General features: G+C 46.9%; 1 protein-coding gene across 2 annotated transcripts in view; it reads right to left on the bottom strand.

Annotated features, from left to right (window-relative positions):
- Positions 1–25,830, bottom strand: part of GAS7 (growth arrest specific 7) — a 75,037-nt gene that overhangs the window by 16,294 nt on the left and 32,913 nt on the right. For both annotated transcript variants that reach the window (XM_033076583.2, XM_033076584.2), the window contains exons 3-6: positions 14,127–14,198; positions 12,655–12,740; positions 9,287–9,340; positions 1,706–1,795 (exon numbers count right to left, since the gene is read on the bottom strand). In XM_033076583.2, the coding sequence (XP_032932474.1) occupies positions 1,706–1,795; positions 9,287–9,340; positions 12,655–12,740; positions 14,127–14,198 (302 nt within the window). The remainder of the gene's footprint in view (positions 1–1,705; positions 1,796–9,286; positions 9,341–12,654; positions 12,741–14,126; positions 14,199–25,830) is intronic.

Raw genomic sequence — 25,830 nt, 5'->3', positions numbered from 1 at the left:
GCGCAGACCATGACAAGGCCAAAGAGGAAATTCCTGTGAGCAGAGTTATGGGAGGATAAAAGTCTGCAAGAAGTAAGGAGCTTTAAGTAAAGTTTCATTGAAATTGAGATGTGACCAACCCACGGAACCAGGCACTGGCTGAGCGGGAACAGGGAGAACCAAACAGAGCAGGAACTTTTGTAAGACACATGGAAAAAAATCAGTCTGTACACCATTAATGATTTAGGGCCCAAGGGGATCAGAAGACTGGAAGAGACTGAAGAAATTTTGTGATAATGTGACCATTTTCAAATATGTCAATGTATTTTAGCAATGCCCTGTCATCAGCACTGAGCAAGCACAAGGCAACATTCTGCTGGGCCTCCAGCACTGACACTTTTTTTAAAAGGAAAACACTTAGTAACCAGTAACTGAAAACACACATGAGATTCCTGAAAGCGTCACTGTTGACTCCTTTTGTAGTATTTGTTGATTCCATTGTGGTTTTCTTCACACTGCCCAGAAAAATCTTCAGTGGAAAAAAATTTTTCCACTGGAAGACCATTTTTCTATCAGCTCCACACTCCAAGGACCACTGCCTCATTTCAGTGTGATTCAGGAACCTGAAAACAGACCTGAGCACAAGGGGGCACACACAGAACCAGCCACTGAAGACTTTGGATGCTCCAGACTGCATTAAAACTACTCAACTTCACCTACAAATGGGCCTGTCCTTCACAAACCTCAGCCTAGAAAGAATACATTTATTATCTGACCTCTGGAATATCCTGTGGAGGCAGCTGTACAATTCAACAAGGAGTTTTTAACTATCTGCTTGCTTTAGAAGGGGCACCCTCTGCTTCCTTGTGTATCCCTGGCTCTTGTGCTCTGGGGAACACTGAAATCGTATTCCCTGCCAGCCACCTCGCTATCCTATGGACCTGTGGGTCTGCTGGAGTGAGTCTAGAGGAGGCCACTAAGCTGGAATGCATCTGCTCTGGAGACAGGCTGACAAAGTTGGGGCTGTTCAGCCTGGAGAAAAGAAGGCTCTAGAGAGACCTCAGAGCCCTGTCCAGGGCCTAAAGGGGCTCCAGGAGAGCTGCAGAGGAACTGGGGACAAGGGATGGAAGGACAGGACACAGGGAATGGCTTCAGACTGACACAAGGCAGGGCAGGATGGGATATTGGGCAGGAATTGTTCCCTGACAGGGTGGGCAGGCCCTGGCACAGGGTGCCCAGAGCAGCTGTAGCTGCCCCTGGATCCCTGGCAGTGCCCAAGGCCACCTGGACATTGGGGCTGGAGCAGCTTGGGACAGTGGAAGCTGTCCCATAGCAGGGGGTGGGACAGGGTGGGCTTTAATATTCTTTCCAACCCAAACCAGTCTGGGATTCTCTGATTATATCCCCTTCCCACTGCACTGCCCTTTTGCCTGTGCTATTTTGAGGTATGTGGCTTGTCCTACACCCTCCCTGTTTCATGAGCAAATCCATCTCCTGAGAATTGTCCTTGCCTTTCTGGACACTCCTCTGATGATCAGCCACATCTCAGACTGGTCAGATGTTTCCAGGAGATCTTCACTGGCATCCCCAGTTTCCCTGGTACTTCCTGAACACATTGTATCTCAGCCCAAATTCTTTTTTACCTTGTACCACAAATCAAGCTATTTATTCCACTTTCTTGGAAGCTCTGGAGCTGCATGTGGCATGTGGCTGGCTGCCTACTTACCCAGAAATAATCACAGTAGCTCCACTCTGAAGGTTTCAGCAACTGCTGCTCTGGCATTACGTCAGGGTGGGGGAAAGTCACACAGTTGATCTGTTAAAAAAAAAAGAAAAAAAAAAAGAAGAGTTAGACAGTAATGAAATTTAGCTGTTAATGAGAAATATGTAAATAAAAAGTTATATCCACGTGCTTCCCATCAGAAAATCCGCAGTGAATGCATGCCAGGGAAGAAAAATTGGTTGTTGCATGGAAACAGCAGCTAAGTATTCCCAGAATGCTACTCTCTGCAAGCAAGAGTGTCAGCCCAGAGGGAAACAAAACTACCCATTTCACAGGAGGAAAATCTACTGGATTCAGAAAGCAACACACAGGGAGTTCTCCCAGATCACTAAAAACTGCGATAAAAAACCTGATGTGAAAAACCCTGAGCAGAGAAACACAGTGAGCCCTAGAGAGCACTGCAGGCACTATCGGTGCAAAACACCTTGGCTATGCCAGCCTCCTACAGGATGACAAAAAAAGGAATTATTTTTTCAGTGCACAGCCCTTCAATCCATCTCTAAGACCTTTTCAGATGGAAGTGATGCTCAGTGTAAAAAAGAAGCAGGGGCTCTCTGGAGTCAGTGAACCTTCGGTGTGCAGAAGCCACAGCGATCTGTCAGACAGGACTCATCACACGGTCCTCACACAACAGTATAAAAAAGTCCAAGTGCTCATTAAGTTATGTCAGTGGAACATTACAGTGCTAACAGCACAGTGAAGGCAATGAGCACCACAGCTACAGCAGAACATGCTGCAGAACAACCCTGGACACAGCCAAGCCTTTCAGAGGAGGCACCAGCAAGAGTCAGAGTCCACTGCCAGTTTGTAATGCTCACCCCAAATCCCTGCTGGACAAGTACCCTAAAATCAGTCCCTCTCAGGGTCATGGGAACACTAAGAGCACTTGAGTATTAATCAAGGCATCAAGAGATACTGGAGATGGGAGACTCACAGATGTAACTGCATGGGATGAGGGTTTGTTTTGGATCAGTTAATGCTCACAGGAAATCCACACACAAATCTGTGGGTAGGGTTAGCACAGCTGCATGGGCAGACCCAAAGGAAGGGCTTACAGGCAGTGAATTTGCCTTTGGGCTATTCAGAGAGCATCAGAAAGGATGTGGGTGCTGACACAGCCCAAACCCACCCCGCCAGAGCAGAGCAGACAAAACCTTTAGCTGATACAAGGCTGCTCCTACAAACCCACACTGGTTCTGCTGCCTCTGCCCAGGCTGGAGGTTCAGCAGCTGTTCTGTAAAAGTGCAACATCTTGCTCCACATGAATCACTGCCCAGAGCTTGCCAAGTTCATCCCAAAGCAGGCTGAGGACCCTGTACCTGTGGTGTCTTTGGCTCAGCTAGATCCTACACCATGTGCCTTGCTTTCCAGCTCCCATCAGGCTTCAAACTGACCTGCACGTCAGAGACCGGACTTTGCAGGTAGTGACCTGCACTGGTGACCCTGCACCTCCAAGCAGGAGCCAGCCTCTGCAGCCAGAGCAAGAATGTCCAGGCAGAGCTGGCACCTCCAACCAGTGCCAGCCTCCACTGGCCATAGGGTCCCAACCACAGATACCACTACAAACACACTTCCTGTTCCCTTGTGTGATCAAAGAGCCATGCACCAGGAGTCACAGAAATCAGCTCAGTTCAGAGCAGGATGGCCATGCTCTAACCCACTGCAGCTCCTGAGTGTATTCTGCAGCCTTTAACAGAAGTCTGGGCATCACAGAATCATAGAAACATAGAATATCTTGAGTTGGATCACTGCATTGTGGCACTGTGCACCAGGACAGGGAGGTGATCTGCAGTGGGGGGTACAGGAGTTGTATCCTGCAGCTTAAAATTCTGCAAAGAGAAACAGCAAGGGAAAATCCCATTCCCTGCTAAAGGCAGTGACTGTTTCACAAAAACGAAATCTGTGTCAGCTGGAAGCTGCTGATTAGAGATGTGAGTCTCAATGTCCTGAAGCAATAACCACACAGTCACTGGAAATGCCAAGGCTGGATTGGTGACAGTGTCCCACTGCAGTGGGCAGAACTCCAGGAATGCAGTAGGAAGTGGAAAAGTGAATATGCACATCAGCAAGTGATGAAAGTAGGGTTAATTCACGTGTTTATCAGTTTTAGGAATAAATCAAAATATTCTTCATATCTCCAAAGACTGAATTGTCTGAAAATGATGCTAAATTGTCTGGAAAGAGTCATGAGACCATTTGGGTCTAGTATCACTTTTAAAAGGGAATTGGTGCCAGAATTAAAAAGTCAAAAATGCAGAAACTTTTAGAATCTTAAAAAAAACAAACAAACAAAAAACCCCAACATTATGGTAAACAGAACTTAACAGAACTTAGAGCTTTTTACACTAAGTCCCACTAGGGGGCATGAAAATTTGCAAAACTCTAGAAATATTACTAAAAATTACTGCATAGGTAATCCTGTGATCTTTCTTTCCTTTCATTACCCCAGATTTCTTATACTTAAACAAGAGCTCTTGGATTGGTATTTCCTAGCATCTCTAAAACCTCTCAGAGTTTCCCAGCAGGAGGGGAACACCAGGCTGGCACTGAGCAGTAGTGGCGTGACAGGGTAGCATTCCCCCTCCCCATCCTCCCTCTGAAATTCTCCTTTTCTTGCTTCTAAAAGCAAAGAGAGCTGAAAATAAAGCACTCTGCTTCACCAGCTTGGTCCTACTGATGAGCTGAGTGATGCTAAGGACATCTCATAATGATGTCCCCATGTGTGACAGCATTCAACAGCTCCATCAGTCCCATGGACAATGATAGTCCCTCCTTGCAAAGGACCACTGCCCTCACTAATTTTGAGAGACCACACTTTGCTCACGTCCCTGAGAGCTGCCTAGGCTCCATGCAAGCTCCAAATCCAAACCTGTGGCAGTGTGGATATCTTAACAATGCTGACTTGCCAGCAAGGCCTAATAAAATCTTGCAGAAGGTGACTATTACAGCTGTAATTGCCAGTAAGAAACCAAACAAATTAAAACACGTCTCTCAGATAATGATGGAATCACAGAACATGAAGAGAAAACAAGGTGTGATGACCTGCACTGCATTCCCACAAGCTCCACTGGGACAGCTGAGGTGATAATCAGCCTCCCCATGATATTAAGTTCTTATGCAGCCTCTTTGTCAAAATAATAGCTGTTGTCTGCTTGCAACAAAACAAAGTTAATAACAAGACACCAGCAGGGCAAAACCCCAAGGAAGAGCTGAGCAAACCTGCCAGAGGACAGCAGCTTGTCTTTCCAGCTGCCACGGGTCATGAGTGGCATCAGAAAACCTGTCTGAGAGCCACTGGATCACAGAGGACAAAAGGTACAGAGTCAGAGCAGGAAAAAATCATGGTGACAAACAAAGCTTGGTGCAGGACACACACAGAGGGGTCAGAGAAGCAGCACAAATTGATGCAGTTCTCTTGACAAGCTATGTGCCAAACTCAATGGATTAAAATACTTTTGCCTGTGTACTAATTGTGAGCAAATGCAATTATATTAACAGCTGAATATTCCAGCTCCTATTTCCCATGAGTACATTGGCAGTCATGGCAAAATGAGCTGTTTATGTTGACTCTTAATTATGTCTGAGACACAAAAGGGTGACAGAAGAGGAACAGACCCAGGGAGCCAGGTGAATGCACAGGATTTGCACAGGAGCAACAAACTTTGCTGGGTTGGATGTGCACATTAATCTCCTGGATTTCACAGTCTCTACAGGCTTTGAAGTCACTGCCACCATTCACCAGTCAATGAGACATTGCCAAGCAACATGAATAAAACACGAATAATTTGATCAAAGCTTAGATAATCAACTACACGTTTATTACACCAGACACGACAAATAAATGAGCAGAAAGTGGGTGAACTTACTGTGCCATGCTAAAGCAACTGAAGCAGGGTAACATTTTTACCTATCTCTTCAATGTAAAAATCCACATTATTTTTTTTGATTTCTACACATTCTCAGCACCTTAAACACAGAGCGATGTGCTGGATTGCCTTACTTCAGTATTTTCTTTATGATTTCAGCTGAGTACAACATCCAACACTGAGTTCATGTGGCAAATGGAATTATTTGGGTAAAAAAGTCAAATGCAAAGGCTGGAGAAGATCCCAGAAGAGCTTGGATACCCTGAACTACCCCCTGACAGGGAAACCCAGAAATGCCTAGGTTATGTCTGGGTAGCTTCAATACCATGAGTTTGCCCTGGGTTTTAGCTCTGGGAGGGTGATGCTGCAGCTATGGTACCACAGAAGGGAAGAACAGACAATTCAAGTCTTCACTGTTAACAAATCCATTGATTCCTTCCTATTTCAAAGGGAAGAGTCTGCCAAAAGTGTGGAAGAGCCCTCTTTTACTTGGTCTATCTGTAGAAAGGTTCAGAGATTATTCAGGCCAAACCAGGGCTTTTCTGACAGTATCAACCCTGCAGTCAGCCCCAGGGCAGAGGGGGGAACTGTGCTGAACATGAAGCCTCATGCTGTGCTCATCATAACCTTGAGTGTATCACACTGTGTCAGACACATAGCACAGCAGCAGGAAGTCCCCAAGTCCCTGTGCACAGGCTGCCCATCTTCCTATCTGCAGCACGTGTCCATTGACATGTCCAGCACAAGCAATCCAAACACCAGCATTTTCCAAGTCCTGCACTATCCTAACAAGGCCCTAGAGAATTTTTAGGAAAGAAATCTATCTTCAGAAATACCTTATAATCAGGCTGCTTTCCTGCTCTTCCAAGTAAGACACCTCTGTTCCTCAGGTGCTATCCCCCGTACATTCTCCATTTAACTCTCCCTCACCTATTGTAAATAATGTCCAGCTTCCACAGACAACTCATGGCCAGAGACTTCAGCAATCAGTCAGCAAACCATCCAGCCTAAAGCAGTGAGTGCACCTTGAATCTCATTGTAAAACCAGCACAGACCACATATCTGCAGTTTCACAACAGCCTCTGATACACCCAGCTGGAGTTTCTCTTCCAAAGAAGATGGAAGACCATGTTGATAACATTCACTGACCAAAGAGAAAACACCAGATTATTCTTGCTGGTTGCACACAGAGGGGAAACACTCTAGCTCCACCTGCCTTCAGGGTTTCCAGAAGCTGTGCTACTTAATGCCACTTGGATGCAGAGGAGGCAGATGCATCCTGAGGAGGATGCTCCCACTCCTCTGCTGAAGGCGATGACGCAGCAACAGCTTGGCTGGACATCACCTGATGTCTGCAGCTTGTGTGCCACAGCATTTCAGTTTGAAGGGAGGCTTCCCAGAGCCCCAAGAGCCTTAAAGTAAATCACAGAATTCCTTTCTGCAAGTAGAGGTTCTGCCTGAACATAGCTACAGACCAAGGAAAAGCATCTGACAGCAAGCTAAGGACATGCCCTGCAGCTCTGCTAATCAGAACATCCCCACGTCAGCTTGAGTGGCACTGAGCAAACAGAACCTCCTAGGAGATAGTGAAAACACTTACACTGTTTTACAGTTTACACTCCATATGAGATTTATTTTTCACAATGCTGCCTTGATGGAGGCAATGGCTTGGAGCAAACAGCTGTTAAAATTAGCTTATTTTTGTCTATCTGATTCATCCTACTTGAAAGCTTTGGGCTTCTGCTGGAGAAGCGCACACCCAGTGACCCTGACATAACACACTGTTCTTGCTTTGCAGATGTTACCTGATGGCACATGGGCCAGCAAATATGGAAAACCACCCTCAGAGTCCTCAGCCCTGGAAGTAGTAGGGATTGCAGAAAAACAAGCACTTCTGCTCTTGTGCCCATGCAGCCCCCAGTGCAACCCATCCCTGTGACCACGTCTAGTCCCTCTGGACATGATGTTCAGCCCAGGATTTACCTCAACCCCCCAACCTGAGGAGGCAGGGGCTGCATTGAGAGGCTGGGACACTCTGCTGCCACAGCCACTGCAGCCCTGGAACAGCTGATTCTCCTAGACATCTGCAAAAATGTCTGAACATACAGATTTATACTTGCTTCAAATCACACCACACTCTCCATACACCAATTAACAGCACTAACATTGGCAACAACCGACTTTAATAACTAAAATCACCAACTGATTTTTTTTTTCAAAAATTGTTGAAGACTTCCCCCTCCTGCCCCGTAGCACTGTACCTGCATGGCAGTGGCTGACCCACATCTCAGTTAGAGACACCTCCATGAGCTTCTTTTGAACCCTGGTCTCTGTCACCAGCAACCCAGCCCACTAACGAATAAATCTGCAGGCTGCACGTGACAGTGCAGACAATCTCCTCCTCGTAGTAACATTAAGAATGTATATTATTAAATTATTCCTTTTGTTCTCAGGGACTTGACACCCTGCCAATACTTGCAGCTGCAAGTATGGTTATTGCCCTTTCTTTATTGCTGAAAATTAATTTATCTGTTCCTTTCTTCTGATTTCCATTTAAATAAAACTTTCTATTACTAGCCACTTTCATTCATCTATTTTGATTTCCTTTCTGTTTTTAATCATCTGCCCTGCACTGAAGAGTCCTTAAGTGCTAATTGTGTTTCAGATGAGGTCATCAAGCACGCAAAAGATATTAATGACTGTAAACTGAGATACATCATAAAACTGAGAACATTTCCTATCATAATACAGAATCACAGAATGGTTTAGGTTGGAAGGAACATTAAAGCTCATCTTGTTCTACCCCCCTGCCATGGGCAGGGACACCTCCCACTGTCCCAGGCTGCTCCAAGCCTTGTCCAGCCTGGCCTTGGACACTGCCAGGGACCCAGGGGCAGCCCCAGCTTCTCTGGGCACCCTGTGCCAGGGCTTCACCTCCCTCACAGTGTACAGTTTCTTCCTACTATCTAATCTAAGTCTCCTCTCTTTTAATTTAAAACCACTGTCCCTTGTCCTGTCACTACATGCTCCTGTAAGAAGTCTCTTCACTGAACCAGTTATACTGAATCATAAAGACTAAAAGTAAATATAAGATTTTTCACACTGAAATATAAAACCTTTGCCCATATTTTTCACCAGAAATCTTTACTTGGACACTCTGGCACAAGAAACCTTCTTGACACCTTAAATACAGATCGGGAAAAAAAAAGATCCTGCTCTGTCTTCTGTCTTCTCCTAACTCTTCAGTACTTCCAGTACAGACGCTGCTGTGGAGGGGAGATGATCAGATGAGGAAGTTTTTTCAGGACACCTGGTTCAGAGCCCGCGGCTGTGCTCCTAAGGCACCGCGTTCCCTCCTGCTCATCCTGGAACCACGATTATTCCACGGAAAACCGCGCCTGGACTCCAGCGCAGGGCAGAGATCCCAAACTCTCCGTGGGCTTTGCGGCGTTTGAGCAGCAAAATGGGAAGGATGCTCAACGGGCTGCCCGGCACGGAATCCCCGCGGTTCAGAGCCTCACTGCCCGGTGCCCGGCCCCACTGTCCCGTGTCCAGCAAGGATCCCCGCCAGTCCCAGCCCCATTTCCCGGTGTCCAGCCCCACTGCCCGGTGCCCAGCTCGGATGCTCGCTGCTCCCAGCCCCGTTCCCCGCACTCACCGTCAGGCTGCTCTCCTTGCTCTGCCGCCGCGGCGCCGCCGGGGACCCCGGGCTCTGCGGAGGGAAGCGGAGCGCATCATCGCGGCCGCTCTCGGAGCCCAGCATGGCTGCGCGGGGCGGGGAGAGGCGGGTCCCATGGCACGGCTCGGCTCGGCTCGGCTCGGGAGGCAGGGATGGAGGGAGGGGGAGTGCGGGAGGCCCCGGCTCGCTGCTCCGCCTCTCTCGCCTCCGCCCCGAGCGCGGGGCCGGGGCTCGCCGCGCCGTGGGACGGTGGCACCGCGCGCGGGGGTGGGAAGAGTGTCCTGCCATGGGATGGTGGCGTCACACCCACCCCTGGGACGGGGACAGGAGTCTTGGTGTCACATGGGGTGGCACTTTGCTCTGCTGGGTACGCGATCGGGCACGGGGATGGTGACATCCACTGCTGGGGACAGCGATGGAAGCAGTGCCCTGCCAACAGGCATTTCCTACTTGTCTGTGGAATAGTGGCATCATATCCCCCTGGGGACAGGGACACAAACGTGCCCCACAGTCCCCCCAGGCGGGCAGTGCCCCTGTCCCTGTCGCAGGGTCCCTGGTGGGGCTCAGACGCTGCGACAGCTCTGCAGCACGTGGATTGCTCCTGGCATCATCACTGGGCTGTGCCAGGGACTCCCACCCCAAATCCACTGCCCGGACTCTCACTGCTCATCCTGGGACTGGACACCCAGCAGCAGCACCGTGCCTAGCACCACACAGGTGCAGTGCCACGGCGTTTCTGCTGTCCCCGTGGTGGCAGCTGGGACAACTTGAACGGGCAGCACTTAGCTGCTCTCTAGGAAGCCATAAATAAGGTCTGGCCCTGTGCCCAGCACAGCATAGCTCCCTGTTGTTCTCAGTTGTGGCTTTTCCCCCCACCCCCTGACCTGTTTCCAAGAAATGTGGCTAAGATTGCTGGAAGGATCCTGCCAGCATTTGTTTGCATGGTGGCTGCTGCCCAGGTCTAAGAAAGCGTCCTGGCCAAAGCCTGGGAGCTGCTCCACAGTGGGGACAGCCCATGCCAGGAACAGACAAGGAGGCAGTCAAAGCAGAGCAGCCTAGGATGGCCCAAGACACACAAGGAGAGAGAGACAGGCCAAAAAGACTTTGAGGGTATGCAGAACAGCTTCTTGCAACCACGAGTTTACAGTCAGATGCTTTCCTTACTAAGGACTCTTCTGCAAAAGCTGCCACAGCTCCCAGGAAAAGCAGCTTCCCAAGCGGGTGTAGACACAAGCTGTTCTGAGAATTAATGCCACCAGCAGCCAGTTAGAGATTCAGAACTAATTCAAAGCAGGTTCAAAGCAGGAATGAAATCGGGAGTTCAGTTTGGAAAAGCATGTAATAAAGGAGCATTGGAAAGAAAGTATCACGGAGGCAATGAAGGGAATGAGAAAAGCCATGAAAGGGATTTCTGACAGGCTGATGGTTGAGTCAGCTGAGCAAAGCAGCGCACAGCATTGAGAGGCTGAGAGAGCCTGGAGGGAGAAGGCTCCAGGAGACCTTAGTGGAAACTTTCAGTACCTGAAGTCAGCCTACAAAAAGCTGGAGAGAGATTTTGGACAATGGATAGAGTGACAGAAAAAGAGGGAATGGCTTCCCACTGACAGAGGGCAAGATTAGATGGGATAGTAGGAAGAAATTGTTCCCTGTGAGGGTGGGCAGGCCCTGGCATAGCTGTGGCTGCCCCTGGATCCCTGGCAGTGCCCAAGGCCAGGCTGGACATTGGGGCTTGGAGTAGCCTGGGACAGTGGGAGGTGTCCCTGCAATGGCAGGGGTGGCACTGGATGGGCTTTAGGGTCTCTTCCAGCTGGAGCCATTCTGTGGCTCTATGACTCCTCATTATCTCAGAAGTGAATTTGAGTTAAAAGCTGTCTCTGAACTTGAGTAAGACTTAGCACTGTAAAAACAGAAGGTGGCAAATGTTGCTACAAAGGACGTTCTGCAGAAGTTAGTTAATCTGTGTTCCAAGCCAACTAGAAAAACATGGAAGTCAGATACCTGGAGAATTTTTTTTTTTGGCGCAAGGACTTTTTGAAGGAAATCAAAGTCTACAAGTTTATCTGCAGTCTCAGAGGGAGTCACAATAGATGTGTGGACAGGGGTGTCTGGTAATGCACTATGTAAGATTCTAAAATGCTTCTGACCTAGTTTAAGTGCTCACTATCTCCAGCCTGGGCAAATTGCTCAGAGAAACAGCAGCACAGGGAGTTAGTACAAGATGTTAGTACATGATGTGGAAGAAGCAGGGAATCAAAAGAGCTGGACTGTATCATGAGAAATACCATTAATCTAAACCAGGAACACGGACCTAGGTGAAAGGCTGAAGGGAATTACTTGAGAGGCAGCATGTGAGAAATAGGGTCAAGGCAAAGTGGGACAGTTGTCAGACAAAACTTAGACCAAGAAACAGAGAATGTCAGACAGACACTGAGAGCACCAGACAGGCCAGATCCACATGGCAGCAGCACACCAATCAAACACACATTTCCCCAGGGGTATTTAGCACTGCAAAAGGACTCACCCCTTTCATACAGAAATGAAGTGAAAAACTCAGGTCTGGGACCACTAGGGGAAACCAGAGGGTGGGGAAGCACAGTGCAACTGGAGTGTGATCCACCAGCTGTGGCAGTCACATGGTCATATGGTGATGCTTTGGCAGGGAGCAAAAGTTTCATGGGAGGAGCTGGAAGAGGGCCCTGTGCTGCATCTGCAGACCTGTGGGGAAGACTTTCCCAGGAATATGACTTGTTGCAAGCAAAATTGCAGAGATATTTATTGGAAATTTCGACAAAGGCAGGGGAAGGCCAACTGTCCACAAGTCAGCATCCTGTAGGTTAACTCGGGGTGATGTGCTGGGTGAGGCACTGAGGAGGGGCTGTAAAAGGACAGGCTGGAGGGGATGAAGTCATTGAGAAAAAAGGTCTGGGTGAATTCTTTGTGAATACTGTCTTTGGGAGGGAAAGCTGGAGCTGCAGGAAAATACAATGAGATACAGACATGGGCGGATGTGCAAGAGCAAAGAGAGGACTGTGCTGGACACAGGCCCAGGGTTCAGGCCGGAGTGGCAGGAAAATTCATAGGGTCATTAATAGTGACTGAAGTGGCCTGGTGGATTTTTCAGTAAGGAGTGATAGGACAAAAAAATCCCAAGGATCTTGGCATTTTTTATTGTTCTACCAGCTGGACACAAAGACTAACTGTGCTACATGCAACAAATCTATCTGATCTGAGAGTTTCTAAAAGAAAATGACCTTTTGACTTCCTGCCATGGGTGAATTCCTAAACTACTTAAGTAGAAACCCATTTATTCTTGGATCCTGCTGTTTGGCTTTTTCTGAAACACTTACCTGGGGGTCCCCACTGGCTTTTCGGAGGCTCGTATGACCTGAGTCGAGCTGGTGTACTGGGGACCCAGAGATGTAGTAGCCATTCACTGTAAGAACAGATGGAGAGTTACCAGGCTTGCTGCTGATAGTGAATGAAAAACTGCACAAATTTAAGAACTAATCCCATAAATGAATATGCAGATACAGATCACAGTTTTTTAAGACTTAGTTGTATTTCTCATCACCCTACTGTGATTTGATGGGTAATAGATTAAACCTTTTCCTGAGTGGAGTCTGTTTTGCCCAAGATTATAATGAGTGATCTCTCCCTGCCCTTATCCCAACCCAGGAGCCTTTTGTTGTATTTTTCATCCCCATTCACCTGAGGAGGAGAGTGACAGAGTGCCTTGCTGGGCACCTGGCATCCATTAAAAATACTGGTCCAAGGGATTTGAGTTTTCACGTCAAGAAGGCAAGCCTTGCAAAATGTTTATGGTTCTGCACGGAACTATAAATTGCCTTTTTTTTTAATATACTGAGCTCAATAATGCTCAAAGTAGTGTTGAAACAAGATACTCAACTATATTATAAATCCTTTGGTCACAATGAAATGTACAATCTTCTCACAGACTACCCATCCAGTTCTGCCAATAAAGAGGGACATCAGTTCAAAAACTTCTAAGGGAAACATCCTTTAACCTGCTTTATTTACAGTCAGCTGCAGCAATGGCCTTTACATGTAACACTTTTTATTCTAATTTTTGCTTTGCTTTGTCATTCTGGAATACCCAAGAGCTTTTCAGTACAGTTATGCATCTGACTTCTGAGGCTGCTTCCCTGAAACCTCAGGTCAAGCCAGAGATGATATATATGGTCACCCCATCACACTCTAAAACTCTTTGCTGTGGAAAAGCATCAGCCAGCCCATGTGCATCTGCAGCTCTTTAATTTCCCTGCCCTGTAGGGAAAGCCCCACCATGTTTGCTCTGCTACACTCTTATGATCATGTAGCCCGGAGAAGAGCAGGGTCTGGGGAGACCTTAGAGCCCCATCCAGTGTCTAGCATGGATACAGGAGAGACAGAAAGGGACATTAGGCAAGAGTCTGGAGTGACAGGCCAAGGGGCAATGGCTTTAAGCTGTGGGAGGGTACACTGAGATCAGAGATTAAGAAAAAATCTGTGAGGGAGGTGAGGCCCTGGCACAGGGTGCCCAGAGAAGCTGAGGCTGCCCCTGGGTCCCTGGCAGTGTCCAAGGCCAGGCTGGACAGGGCTTGGGGCATATTCCATAAGCTGGGATAGTGGGAGGTGTCCCTGCCATGGCAGGGGGTGAAACGAGATGATCTTTAAGGTGTCCTCCAACCTGAACTATTCTGTGATTCTGTACGTACATCAAGCCTCCATCCCACTTATCACAGCAATTTCCTTTGCTCTGCTGAATGGTAGAGAAGCAGATCCACCCAGTGCAGCAGTCAGGCACAGCATCAAACAGTACCTGCAGAACTCTTCTGTGACACAGGGCTCTTTGGAGTGCCAGGCACACTGCTCGGCCGCTCCCACGTCGTTTCTGTTGAAGGGAAACACCAGGGTGAGGGTGATGGCGGCTTTTGCACACATACCAGAGTTGTGACAACCACACATAAACCAGCAGGCCTGACCTTCACTGTCCTCTGAACCAGCTTTTCCTCCTGTGAGGAAGATGCCTGCACCTCCCTGCACTTCCTCTCTCCCCTCATCTCTTCCTGCTACAGCTGCCAGCTGGGATGGGTGGAGACAGAGCAGACTGGAAGCTGCATCACTGGTTCTTCCAGATCACTGCCTGGGAACACTCACCTGGCCTCCAGTGACTGCCTTTCTAGGTGCACTGAAGCTCAGCCCAGCGTGGGCACTGCCACGTGCCAGCCGTGGTCCTCAGCCTGGGGACAGGCACCAAGCAGAGGCAGTGCCTCTGCCCCTGCTCTCTCCATGAAAGGCAGTTGTGAGTGACTCACTATGTGGTTTCAGTCACATATACACAAGCTATAGCACCTTTTTTCGCCAAAAAATTATTTCCCTGGAAAATTTCCGTTTTTCCACTCAGGTCACTTAGCAGCTGGAATATGCAAATGTCTGTCACACCACTTGTGACACTCCAAAGACTGCTGCTGCTTTCTCCCCTCAGTTGTCTCTGTAGTTTAACAATTCTGCTCATTTTCTCAGCAAATGGAAAATTGTTTTTGACCATATGCTGAGGACAGAAGATTTAAGAGCAAAATTTTTAGAAGTTGTGAACAGAAGACAATGGAGTGAAAGCAGCAACTTCCACAGAAGTCCAGCTAGAAAGCCCCAGGAAGCATTCCTTTTGAATGCACATCAGTTCCAAATCACCTAAACAGCACTGACTGCCAGATGGTATCAAATAAGGAAATAAATCACTGTAATCAAGTCTAAGGACTACTTTGGCTGCTTCATTTGAATCTGCTGTTTCCCAAATCCCAATCAATAGCCATCTAATTCTGCCAAAGCCTGAAATCCTGCATCTGTGTCAGTATTCTGGATGACCATGGTCAAGTGGTGATGGAGGAGAGCCCTTGAGGATTAACAGTCCAGGGTTGGCAGTGAGCACCTCCCTCAGGGCACATAAGGCCTCCTGTCCTGGGTCAGTGCTTATATGGGCATCAAGTAGGATGTTAACATGCTTCAAGAACTATAAAAGGCCTATTTTTATATATAAATAAATAAATAAATATTAAAAAAATGCATGCACATATGTATATAGATATATGTATCTATATACATATAGATGTCTATGTATACATATATATACACACACACACACACACACACACACACACACACACATATATATATATATATATATATGCAGAGATGTCCTCAAGGGTTGTGTTAGGTTCCTTATTTCAGGAAAGAACTCAGGATTACAGATCCCAAATGGAAGCAGGTGCCACCCCCACACCTGTAATGTCCCTCAGAGACATGCCCTGCCCCTCCCCATCCTTCCCCTCTCACCCCCTCCCCAAGCCACAGCATGCTTTTGCTTGCAAATTAAAATACTTTGAGCTTTTTCTTCCCTTACAAATGTAAAATCTGATGAATTAGAAGCTTTGCTGAGTCACAGGGGAATATTTAAATTTTAGCCTGTTTTTGTGAACTGGATAGTAAGTAAATAAATTCCACACTAGGTCAATAAAGAAGCACTGAGAGGTGTCTTAACTAAACAGAAGCAAAATCAAATGCAAAGAGTTGTCTTTTATGAGTCAGCTTGTCTTGGCTTACAATCCACAAGTGCATAGATAAATAAAGACAAATTCTAATTTACATTTACTGTAAGGCAAAGGTAAACAATACACTACCATATGTCTTGTAGACTTTAAAAAAAAAAATTTAAATTGTTGATTGATTAATAATGTGAATTGAGATCTGTGGGAAGGGAATGTGATGCCCACTGATGCTGAGTCCCAGTGCAGTCAGTACAGTAATGTTTTTTTTGACAGCACTGACTTTGATGTTGGCAGTAAAACAAGTTACCTTCACATTTGGCTTGGGGGTTTCACACAAGCATATCTGTCTCCAGCATTTTTGAGACCCTACAGAGAAATGTACTTAAAAACCTACCAAATATACATGAAATGTTGATTCATTGGTTAAAGATATATAGCTCAGTTAGCCAGAACATGGTGCTAATAAATGGAGGCTGTGGGTTTGATCCCTGTATGGGCCATTCACTCAATGATCCTTGTGGGCCCCTTCCAGCCCAGAATGTTCTGTGATTCTGTGAAAATTACCAGCTGCTAATTGTAACTGGTCTCTGCTTTGCCTGCTGGCTGCTGTGGAACTGCTGTGCAGTGCCTCATTCTTCCCCTCTGTCACAGAGGACCCAGACACATAACTTGAGGGCAGAAAATTCACACATGAAAGAGCAGTATCCAGTGGTTAGCAGATTTGTGAATCCAATCCAAAACATTCAGGGTCTTGACACATTTTCCAAAATAAAATTACTCTGGAGTTAAGTACACTGAAAAATAAAGAAGACCCTGATGCTACAAAATGCATTAAATATTAAGAAAAAAAATCTTTAATTGGGTAGGAAATGACCAAGTGTCTAAACTCCATTTATTTTGAGCATTAGGAAGAAAAAAAACTCCACTCTGTGCAGGGATTATTCTGGCAGATCAAGCAGGGATAGGATCTAATGTGGATCAGGACTGCACTGCTGGAATGCCATCTACTGGAAGCAACTACATTTACCGAGGTAAAACTGTGACATTACAAATTTCTCTGCAGCTTAGTCATGATTAGAAGTGAGAGTGGGGATTAGAAGTGAGTGGGGGGATGACACAGAGAAGGCTTGTGGAGAGATAACGCACTGTCTGATCCAGCCAAGGCAGTCTTGTCTGGGAGGACCATACGGAGCCTTCAATCCTGGTGCTTGGAAAATCAGAAGGCTGCTTGTCACCCTGTGGTAGAACAGTGATCGTGGATTTTAGGAATAGATTCCATATTGGCCTAGGTTTTATATCCCAGACAGTTCTCCCCAGAGGATGTTCCAGTCAAGCTAAAGCCTTTTACTCTGGGTGCAATTTAGCACTGACTGACCAACACCAACAAGTTCTGTCCTCCCCTATCAGCCACACGTTAATTAGATCATTTAGGCAGTGTGGGGAAGGAATAACCAGAGTTTCTTTGAGAGAGATGACCCAGCAGACAATTGCAGATAATTCTTGACTGTGAAGGAGGACTGTGAACAAAAAGAAGTACTGCAGCCCTGAGAGACACCCCAGGCCAGGGCTAGGAGCCATCTGGTCTAGTGGAATGTGTCCCCTGCAGGGAGCTGGCACAAGGTCCTTTCCAATCCAAACCATTTGTGGTTCTGTGGAATTTTGTTAGTGAACAGCGAGGCAGGAGAAAACCACTTGTTAAAACTGAAATGACGTAGTAAAAGGAAAAGCAGCTACAAGATCCGAGCTCTACTGGCCAACAGAACCAGAGAGGGTTATCACAGAAATCATGAAACATTTCCTACCAGAGGAAAAGTGGAAACCTGTGGTGTTAGGGGGAAGCAAGTTCACTTCTGTTTGGCAGAATGAGAAATGACATGATATGTCACAGAGCCACACACTCTGGATTAGTTGTGTTAGTCAAGAACCATAGCTCCTGAGAATATCCTGAAGCAGACAATTTTTGTGATCATACTGTGGCAGCTGAAGAATGAATTATTGGTCCCTCTGCTATGAATTCAGTAGCACTCTAAGGTCAAAGGAACTGCTTGCTAGTTTGAACATACATCACCAGCCAAAAGTCAGGGCTTTATGTACCAGCAGACTCCCTCACAAACGTGCTTATATTCCTTTCAGGAATGGATTTAGTACCTCAGCATGCTGTCATGTGTAGTTCTATTTTTGGAGCTAAATGCTCCATAGTTTCATTGTCTAAACTACAAAAATGGGGCAGATCAAGCCAGTGAACCTCTGGGTCTTCTTATTGTGCAGAAACCTCTCCTGATCTTAAGGATCTGGAGCACCTGCCCTTTGCCACTCAGCTACTGGTGCTAACTCACATCTTTATAAATAGGTTTGGAGTTTATTTTGGCTTTAACAGCAATAAACCTGTGATGCTGAGCAGCTCCAAACCCAGTTTCTGCCCTGAATAATGTGATGCTGTACAGGCTGCACAGGCTAAGGATGAAGGTGCACAGACAGGGATGAAGAACAGCAACAGAACATGTCTCCCCTCAATGCCACAAGAAGAAAACTTGAAAACTTCTCCCAAACTGGTCGTGAAAACAAGCAGAACTAGAAGTCACATCTGCAGAAGGGTAGAACAGGCCCACATAGTTTTAGCTCCTCCCTCTCGCATTCACTTGACTCTTGCCAATGGCAGGCAGGAAACACCTTGCAGACAGTTTGCAAACCCTCCATAACCTTTCTATGCTTCTCTACTGCGTCTCCATAGGCTCTCAGCAAGGTCTGTGGCCTGTCCATGGCTTTCCAAAGGGTAAAGATTGCTGGCCCTGTGACTTAGAGGGAGGGCAATCAGCTCTGCTTTGGAAACAGGTTTTAACAGCAAGCACTCCTAGCCCAGACCTCCCATCTGCCTGGAGCCACCATACTCTGAACCTCACCTCACCAGCCAGGAGCAGAGAACTCTCAGGGGTGTTGCACCTCATGTCCCCTTTCTGGCTAAGATCTTCCCCCCATTTGTGATGAATTGGCAAAGTTTTCATAGCACTTTATTTCTTGATACTGTGTATGGTAGAAAAAATCCCAAAGGAATGGCCAAGGGAGTGTGGGGGTTTGGGCATGTGAGGAGGGAACATCATTCACAATGCCCTGAGACTGAAATTTGAAGCAGGAGTGGGTGAATGAGAGTGCAATGGAAATATTTTCCCTTCTGTTCTATAGAAGATGTGTAGCACAAGACTATGTTTCATTGGAATGAGGAGGTCTCACCTCTGCATCAGTTCACAGAACTCACACCAGCCCTGACCTGCAGACCAAAGGCTGTGCATCCTCCTGATTCAACACAACAGCTTCTTCATCTTTGTGCTCCCACATTTTGATCCACTGAGCCCTGCAGCACTGAATCCTGCATGGGTCACCTGTATCAGTATCAGCTCAAAATGCCCAAACCACCAGCCCATGCATGAGCCTCTGGACTGCAACACAGTGATCTCACACTTCCATGGGCCTCCCAGGACTATGGCCTTTACCTCCCTTCTTATACCTAATAAAAAGACACAAAAAAAGCAGGCAATGCAAATCTCTCTGCACCTGGATCTAGCATGAGAGTCAAGCACACAAGTGCTGAAAGCAGAATACCAGGCAGCACATGAACTTGTCCAGCAGGAGTTGTGGTGAAATCCACTTCCATCCCCCAGGCAGTTCAATAAAAGAGAGACTGAGGCTGCCAAACAGCTTTTGACCTCAGTCTTGAAAGACACACCATGAAGACAGGCACCATCCAGGAGTTCCTGAATTGTTCTGTCCACGTGTGGAACGGAGAGGTGCTTGTCACCACCTCCACAGCACGGGAAAAGCTGCTGACAAGAGCTCTCACTTGATCTTTCAAAATGATTACTGGGATATCTACCATGCCCCTCCTTTTCCAAACACCATGTGACAAAAGTGAGCCCTTTACTGCAGGCTTAGCAGTGATAATAATGCTATTTCCAGCACTTTCTGAGACACATTTTGTTTTTGTAGTTTTTCACCACTTTACCAAGGCAGGTTCCTAAACCATCCTTTAGCCAGGGCATCCTGTATCAGAGGGAAATTGTCACTGAAACGTTTTAACTGTGTGAGAAAAAACACATGATAAAAATGCTTGATATCTCTTTGGTGTCTCCATAGAGGACTTACTCTTTGAGCTGCAGCTCATAAGTTGGAGTAGGACCTGACCATAGCTGGTGAGGCATGAATAAACCCCCTCAACTCAGAGACCTTTCAAGGAAATGACCACTTTCAGCCACACATTTCAGGACTGCCCCAGAACTTACTTTTGGCAGGTGGTATTTTACTAATGATGTTTGTGATAATAAGAATATATGAACCTTAATTAGGATCAAGATAACACAAAAGCAGAAGTCCTGCTTTCCAGGAGATAAAATGCTGTTTAGTAAATGGGAAGGACCTTACATAAAAGACAAGAAAAGGCTGGAAATAAGAAGACATCAGGTAAGGTTGGGCTCAGCTGTGAAAGCAAGGTGGCAGTAAGCCACACAAACACTGGTGTCACAAGTACATAAGTAATCTTTAATGTGATGGGCAAGGTAGCTGGAGTGCTATTGTTTGACTAATGCAAGAGGTATTGCAGCTGCAGCCCATCAGAGAATTTCTTCAGCATAATGAAATATTTTCCTGCTGAATCTACCACCCACACACAATTGCAAACTCCTCCTACAGACACTGAGTAACTTGTTAACCACGTAGTGGCTGTGCATTCTGGGCTCTCTTTCCTGTGTTTTGACATGGCAAGCAGGGATGTCTCTAGATGTTGCACAAGGCAGGTGCCAGGCACCCAGCTGTAATGTCACTGGTGCACACTCAACCTTCCTGTAGCAAGGCCATGTTCAGAAAACCTTAGGTACACTGAAACTGTCTCAGGCTTCATTGTGCAGATCATGTAGAGCTCAGAGGCCTTTATAATGGTTTCAGGATTTAACCTGCTTCAAAGGATGATAAATGTGGAGTGTTTATCTGGTGGGATATCAAGTGGAGACAGAAAGGAATGTGCTGTTTGTCACCTCCGCACATCTGTTCCAGGGTCACCCCAATTCCTTCATGATTGATTTTCCTAACATTTTTCTTCCACACAAGAACACTGTCCCATAGATTCTATTTCTTTCTAGCTAAGAACCAATTCCTTGTGCTTTCTCCTGTAAACACAATGAAAATTAGACCACACAACAACACACGTAACTGTACTGTTACAGTCAGGTAAGATCCCAAAATCACAAAATAGTCTGAATTGGAAGGGACCCAGAAGGATTATGTAACCAAACTCTTAGCTGAATTGCCCATAAGGGGATCAAACCCACAACCCTGGCATTACTAGCACCCTGCTCTGACCAACTGAGCTCATCTCAGGGTCAAGATGCATAACAAAGGCAGATAAACCAGTGTGGAAGGACATTAACCACTGGAAACAATGGTGACAATAATAGTAATGCCCCACAGGAAGGGAGGCATCTGCTGTATTTTGAAGGCTCAGAAGAATCAAGATGTTACTTGCCCCTAAAATCCCATTTCCCCTTGCCAGGAAAATGAGTGGATACTTGTGTTACCACTTCTGAATAGTTCAAGCACTAAGAGCAGTAAAACAATTTAACCCAAAAAATGGTTTCTGCACCGAGGCAGAGAAGATGCACCACCAGGCATGGTCAGAAAAAGTAGTTGAACAGACAGGTGACCCAACACCTCTTGCCTTTAGGAGAAGGGTACAGAACTACAGAGACCTACACAGAATTCATCTGGAGAGCAGCACAGAGCTCCACAACACCAAACATTGCACAGCTTCAGCTTGCTGACCTCCTTCAAAGGCTGTGCCCCCCTTGCTCCCAGCCATGCACCCATCCCAGCAGATCCTGTGGTGTGGAGCCCACCCTCTGCTGCTGCCTGGTGACACTCCTGGCTGATCCTGCCCTTCCCTGCAGAGCTCGAGGGAAGAACAGTCCATGGAGGAGCAGGACCTACCCCAAAACACAGTGGGAAGATTCAGCTCAGCTGCAAATGAAAAGCACAAATGAAATGTTCCTCTCAACCCATACTAAGATTCTTTGACTCAGACAACCAAAAAAAGCAAACCAGCAGATGAGTGACAAGAGGCTGGTTAGATGTGATGATTGTAAAAGTTGGGGAAATACACAGACACCAAATAAAGAACAACTTCCATTCAGCCCCAGGCGTTTCTCAGTTTCTACATTGATAAATATTTTTCATGTAGTTTAGGCTTTACAGACTGAAAAAACAGGCCTGACAGGGATTTCAGGATGTCATACTGTCCCTGCTCTACCCCAGAGAAGGCTGATGTGAATTTTCATGGTTTTGCATAACCTGCTCCGGTGATACAGACTCCCAGGCAACTCTGTCCTCCCACACTTCACTTCCAAGAGAGCTTTGAAGGGTTAGTTGTCCTGATTACAACTGAAATGTGTTCTAGTGATGAAAACTGAAATTGAAATTCAAATTGAAGTCTTCTAGTGATGACAGGCATTGCTAACAGTCTTCTCCCTAATAGCATTTTATGCACTTTAGGTCTGCTTTCATGACCCTGTCCACATCTTTGCTTTCTAAGGGCAGACACTCATAATCTCTCAGCATTTACCCACAGGCTATGTTTTCCACATCTCCCATCACTTTTGCTACTCTCTTCTGGGCTTTATCCAACTGACTCACATATTTCCTGAAGTGTAGAGTCCAAACAAGATAAAATATTCCAGCTGAGGGTTTATAATTTCCTTGTAAAGTTGGAGGCTTACCTCATGCCTCACAGACAACACTCCTATTTATACAATGGAAAATGCTGGCTGGTTTGTACTAGCACAACACTGCTGGCTCTCACTCAACTTCAGATCCTCCAGAACCCCAGTGTCTTAGTCTGTAAACTGTTCCATTGCCTGTCTTTGCCACTTAATTATTTCTGTTGAAATCTCTGATCCTAAATGCATCTTTACTGAACAGCATCCTCCTATTCCAGGGTGATTGTGAATTCTGAGCCTATTCTGTGCAGGAGAGAACACCATGTTCTCTCCCAGCTGCAGTTAAAAGTTATTGTTTGAGTAAGTGCTCTCAATGTCAACATGCCATTCACCAGTGGAAATGCTGCCCAGAGTGGACTCTCGGGCAGATCACTGCAGGATTCCCTTCAGGACAAACTCCCCTTGGACAAGGGACCATTGATCACCACGCTCTGAGGATGAGCTGGCAAACAGTTTTGCCAGTAGCTTATTGCAATTTAACTATGGTCCCTACTTTGCTTTCCCTTTAGTCAGCTTTCAAACTGCCTTTTTGCTTTTAAGACCTGTTTTCCCACCAATGAACTGCCTTCCTTCACACAGGTCCCCTACCTACAGACCCTGCGTGGATGCCACAGTCCCACCCCACAAGAAGTCCCATACCTCCTCTCACCAGAGCTTTTCCATGATGGAAGTGCTAAAACTGCCACAGACTTGCCAAGAAAGCCTGCTCTTGATAGCATTCCCCCCCAGAAAGGCAGTGGGTGCCAGCAAGGCCCCAGAGTGGGGCAGAAGGATGTTCTGTACCTGATCCAGGGCTCAGCCACAGCCCTGAGCTGGATCCCCTCTCTCTGCCCTTAGATGTGTATCCCACTGACTGGCAAGGCAACTGGTGGACACCCAGGGCAGCTGGAGTGCTGCAGTGAAGGACATGCCACTCTGAGGATATCCAAACACAACATTTACATGAACAGACAGTGAACCCAATGCCTGGAGCTCCCACAGTATGCTCACCATGCTGCTGTGTGGCTCTCTTCTACCTCATGCATGAGAGACCTGTGCTGGAAGGGACAACCAAAGGGAGGTTGCATAAAAGCAATGCCTCAGGGACATGTGCAAAAAGAAAGGAGCATGGATCTGTGTGCCCCAGGCTCCAGGAGACCTCAGAGAGAGCTGTTCAACCTAAAATGCAGTGCTATGTTTGCTGCCTTACACCAGCCCAGAAGGAAAAGCCAGAGTGGAGCACTCCAGCAATTAACTGCATTTAGTGGCAGGTCAAGACTGTATCCCTCTGGACTCTGGAAAACTGGGACCAGAGATGTCCTGCAGCACAATGCTGTCATCAGGGACTGAGCAGCTGCATCCATGGATGGAATACCCTTGGATGGAAGCAGCTGGACAGGATCCCCTGGGCTCCTTCCTTCCTTCCTTCCTTCCTTCCTTCCTTCCTTCCTTCCTTCCTTCCTTCCGTCCTTCCTTCCTGCCTCCCTCCCTCCCTCCCTCCCTCCCTCCCTGCCTCCCTCCCTCCCTCTCCACAAAAGAGACTCCTCGTCCCTGGGAGATCTGAGAAGTGGCTGTAACATTACACACGAGAGTTTTGCACCAACTGCTGTCGGTGTGTAATGATGATGAGGAGAACTTTAATTACATAATTCACTGAAGGTTGGAGTGATCTGTGAAGGCCACTGAAGGGCAGCCAGCTGTCTTCCACTGACCCCTGAGCTCCCATGTGCATGTGTGCGTGCATTAAACAGTGACACCTCTCTCAAATGCTTCAGTGTACTTTCATCACTGGTAAATGGTAATCAGAGAGCAGCCTAGAAGTACAGGTACACCTTGATGGAGAGGAGACCTGGCTCCTGCTGCTGTAACAATGGTGCTAAGGAGGCCAAGAAGGACAGAGGCCCATGAAGTGACAGAGACCTGTGCCAGCACCATGTCCGTATTACAAACATTGACAGTGTTTATCTTGGTACTCCCAGCAGCAGCTGCAGCAGTGACAGCACAAATAAGCAGTTCAGACAAGTCAGCAGTGAACTGTCCAGTCTGTGAGACTGGCAGCAAACACTGCCCATGCCAATGCAGCTCTGCCACAGGAAAGATGGGGACTGCAGGTTTAAGGCTTATAGCATATTGTCTTTGACTTAGCCTATGGCCTCAAACCCAGAGAGTACATTTTTAAGTGTCAAAGTGCAGTGCCACTGTTAGGAGCAAGTCTCACATGCCAAATGGGACCTCATGGTGACTGCAGGGCTCAGCAGGTCCAGCTCTGCAGCACAGTCAAGGAAGAAAGTGTAGCAACATGAAATTTGACCAACATGAGAGTATGGATAATCCTGAAGTACAGGTTTTGTGGGATCAGAGGTCATAGCTAATTAGTCAGAAAAAATCAGAACAGTGTACAGACAGTCACTCATGCCAGGACTGAGTAAGGCTTCACCACACACTCCAGCCAAAAGGCCTGGAGGTTGCATTCTGCACTGTCTGAAACCTAGATGACACCACAAGTGACACTTTTGTGGCACATAATCCACTTTGAGGAAGCACAGGCATTTGAGATCTGAGTCTGATCACTCAATTTAGCCAAACAGAGAAAACACACTCTCAAACAATATCACCCAGCTGCAGTGTCTATGCAGTTAGAAGACTTTGAGGAAGCAGCATATTCTAACTGAGCAGATTAGATAAGCTGAGCTTGCCAGGAACACCAACTAAGCTGGAGGGTAGTCAGAGTGCCCCTGCACATGCTGCAGGAGATTCCGCTTGTCCCACAAAATGCTACAGCCCTCATAGAACAATGGGAGGCTCAGAAATGCTGGGTTCTTGTGTCCAGCATAGCAAAAGAGCAAGCCTAACTTCAAAGCCAACTGGGCTTAGTATCAGTCTGGTGAAAAGATTCTCATCTAAACAGAATTTGAATAAGTGATCCCTAAAGCAAGGCTCAGAACACAGAAACCCCACTTCTGCCCTCTCTTACATGCTGTTATTCTGAGAACCACACAACACTGTAATAGTTGAGAGCATAGCCATAGGTGGTTTGGGCATTCTCCTGAGAAAGACTGGCTGGAAGTGACCTCTGGCAGTCTTCAGCCCAGCTGCCCTGAGCAGGATCACTGCTAACAACACATCAGCTACAGCTCTGTCCAGCCATTCTGAGATTTTCCAAGGATGGAGATTCCACCCCCTCCCTGGTCAGCCTGTGCCAAAGATATCCTCCCTTCTTAGAGGAATCAGAAATCTCCTGATT

Source organism: Catharus ustulatus, chromosome 20 (genome assembly GCF_009819885.2).
Source record: "Catharus ustulatus isolate bCatUst1 chromosome 20, bCatUst1.pri.v2, whole genome shotgun sequence".
NCBI lineage: Eukaryota > Metazoa > Chordata > Aves > Passeriformes > Turdidae > Catharus > Catharus ustulatus.
Note: the sequence above shows the minus strand (reverse complement) of the source record. Positions and strands in the feature narration are given on the sequence as shown.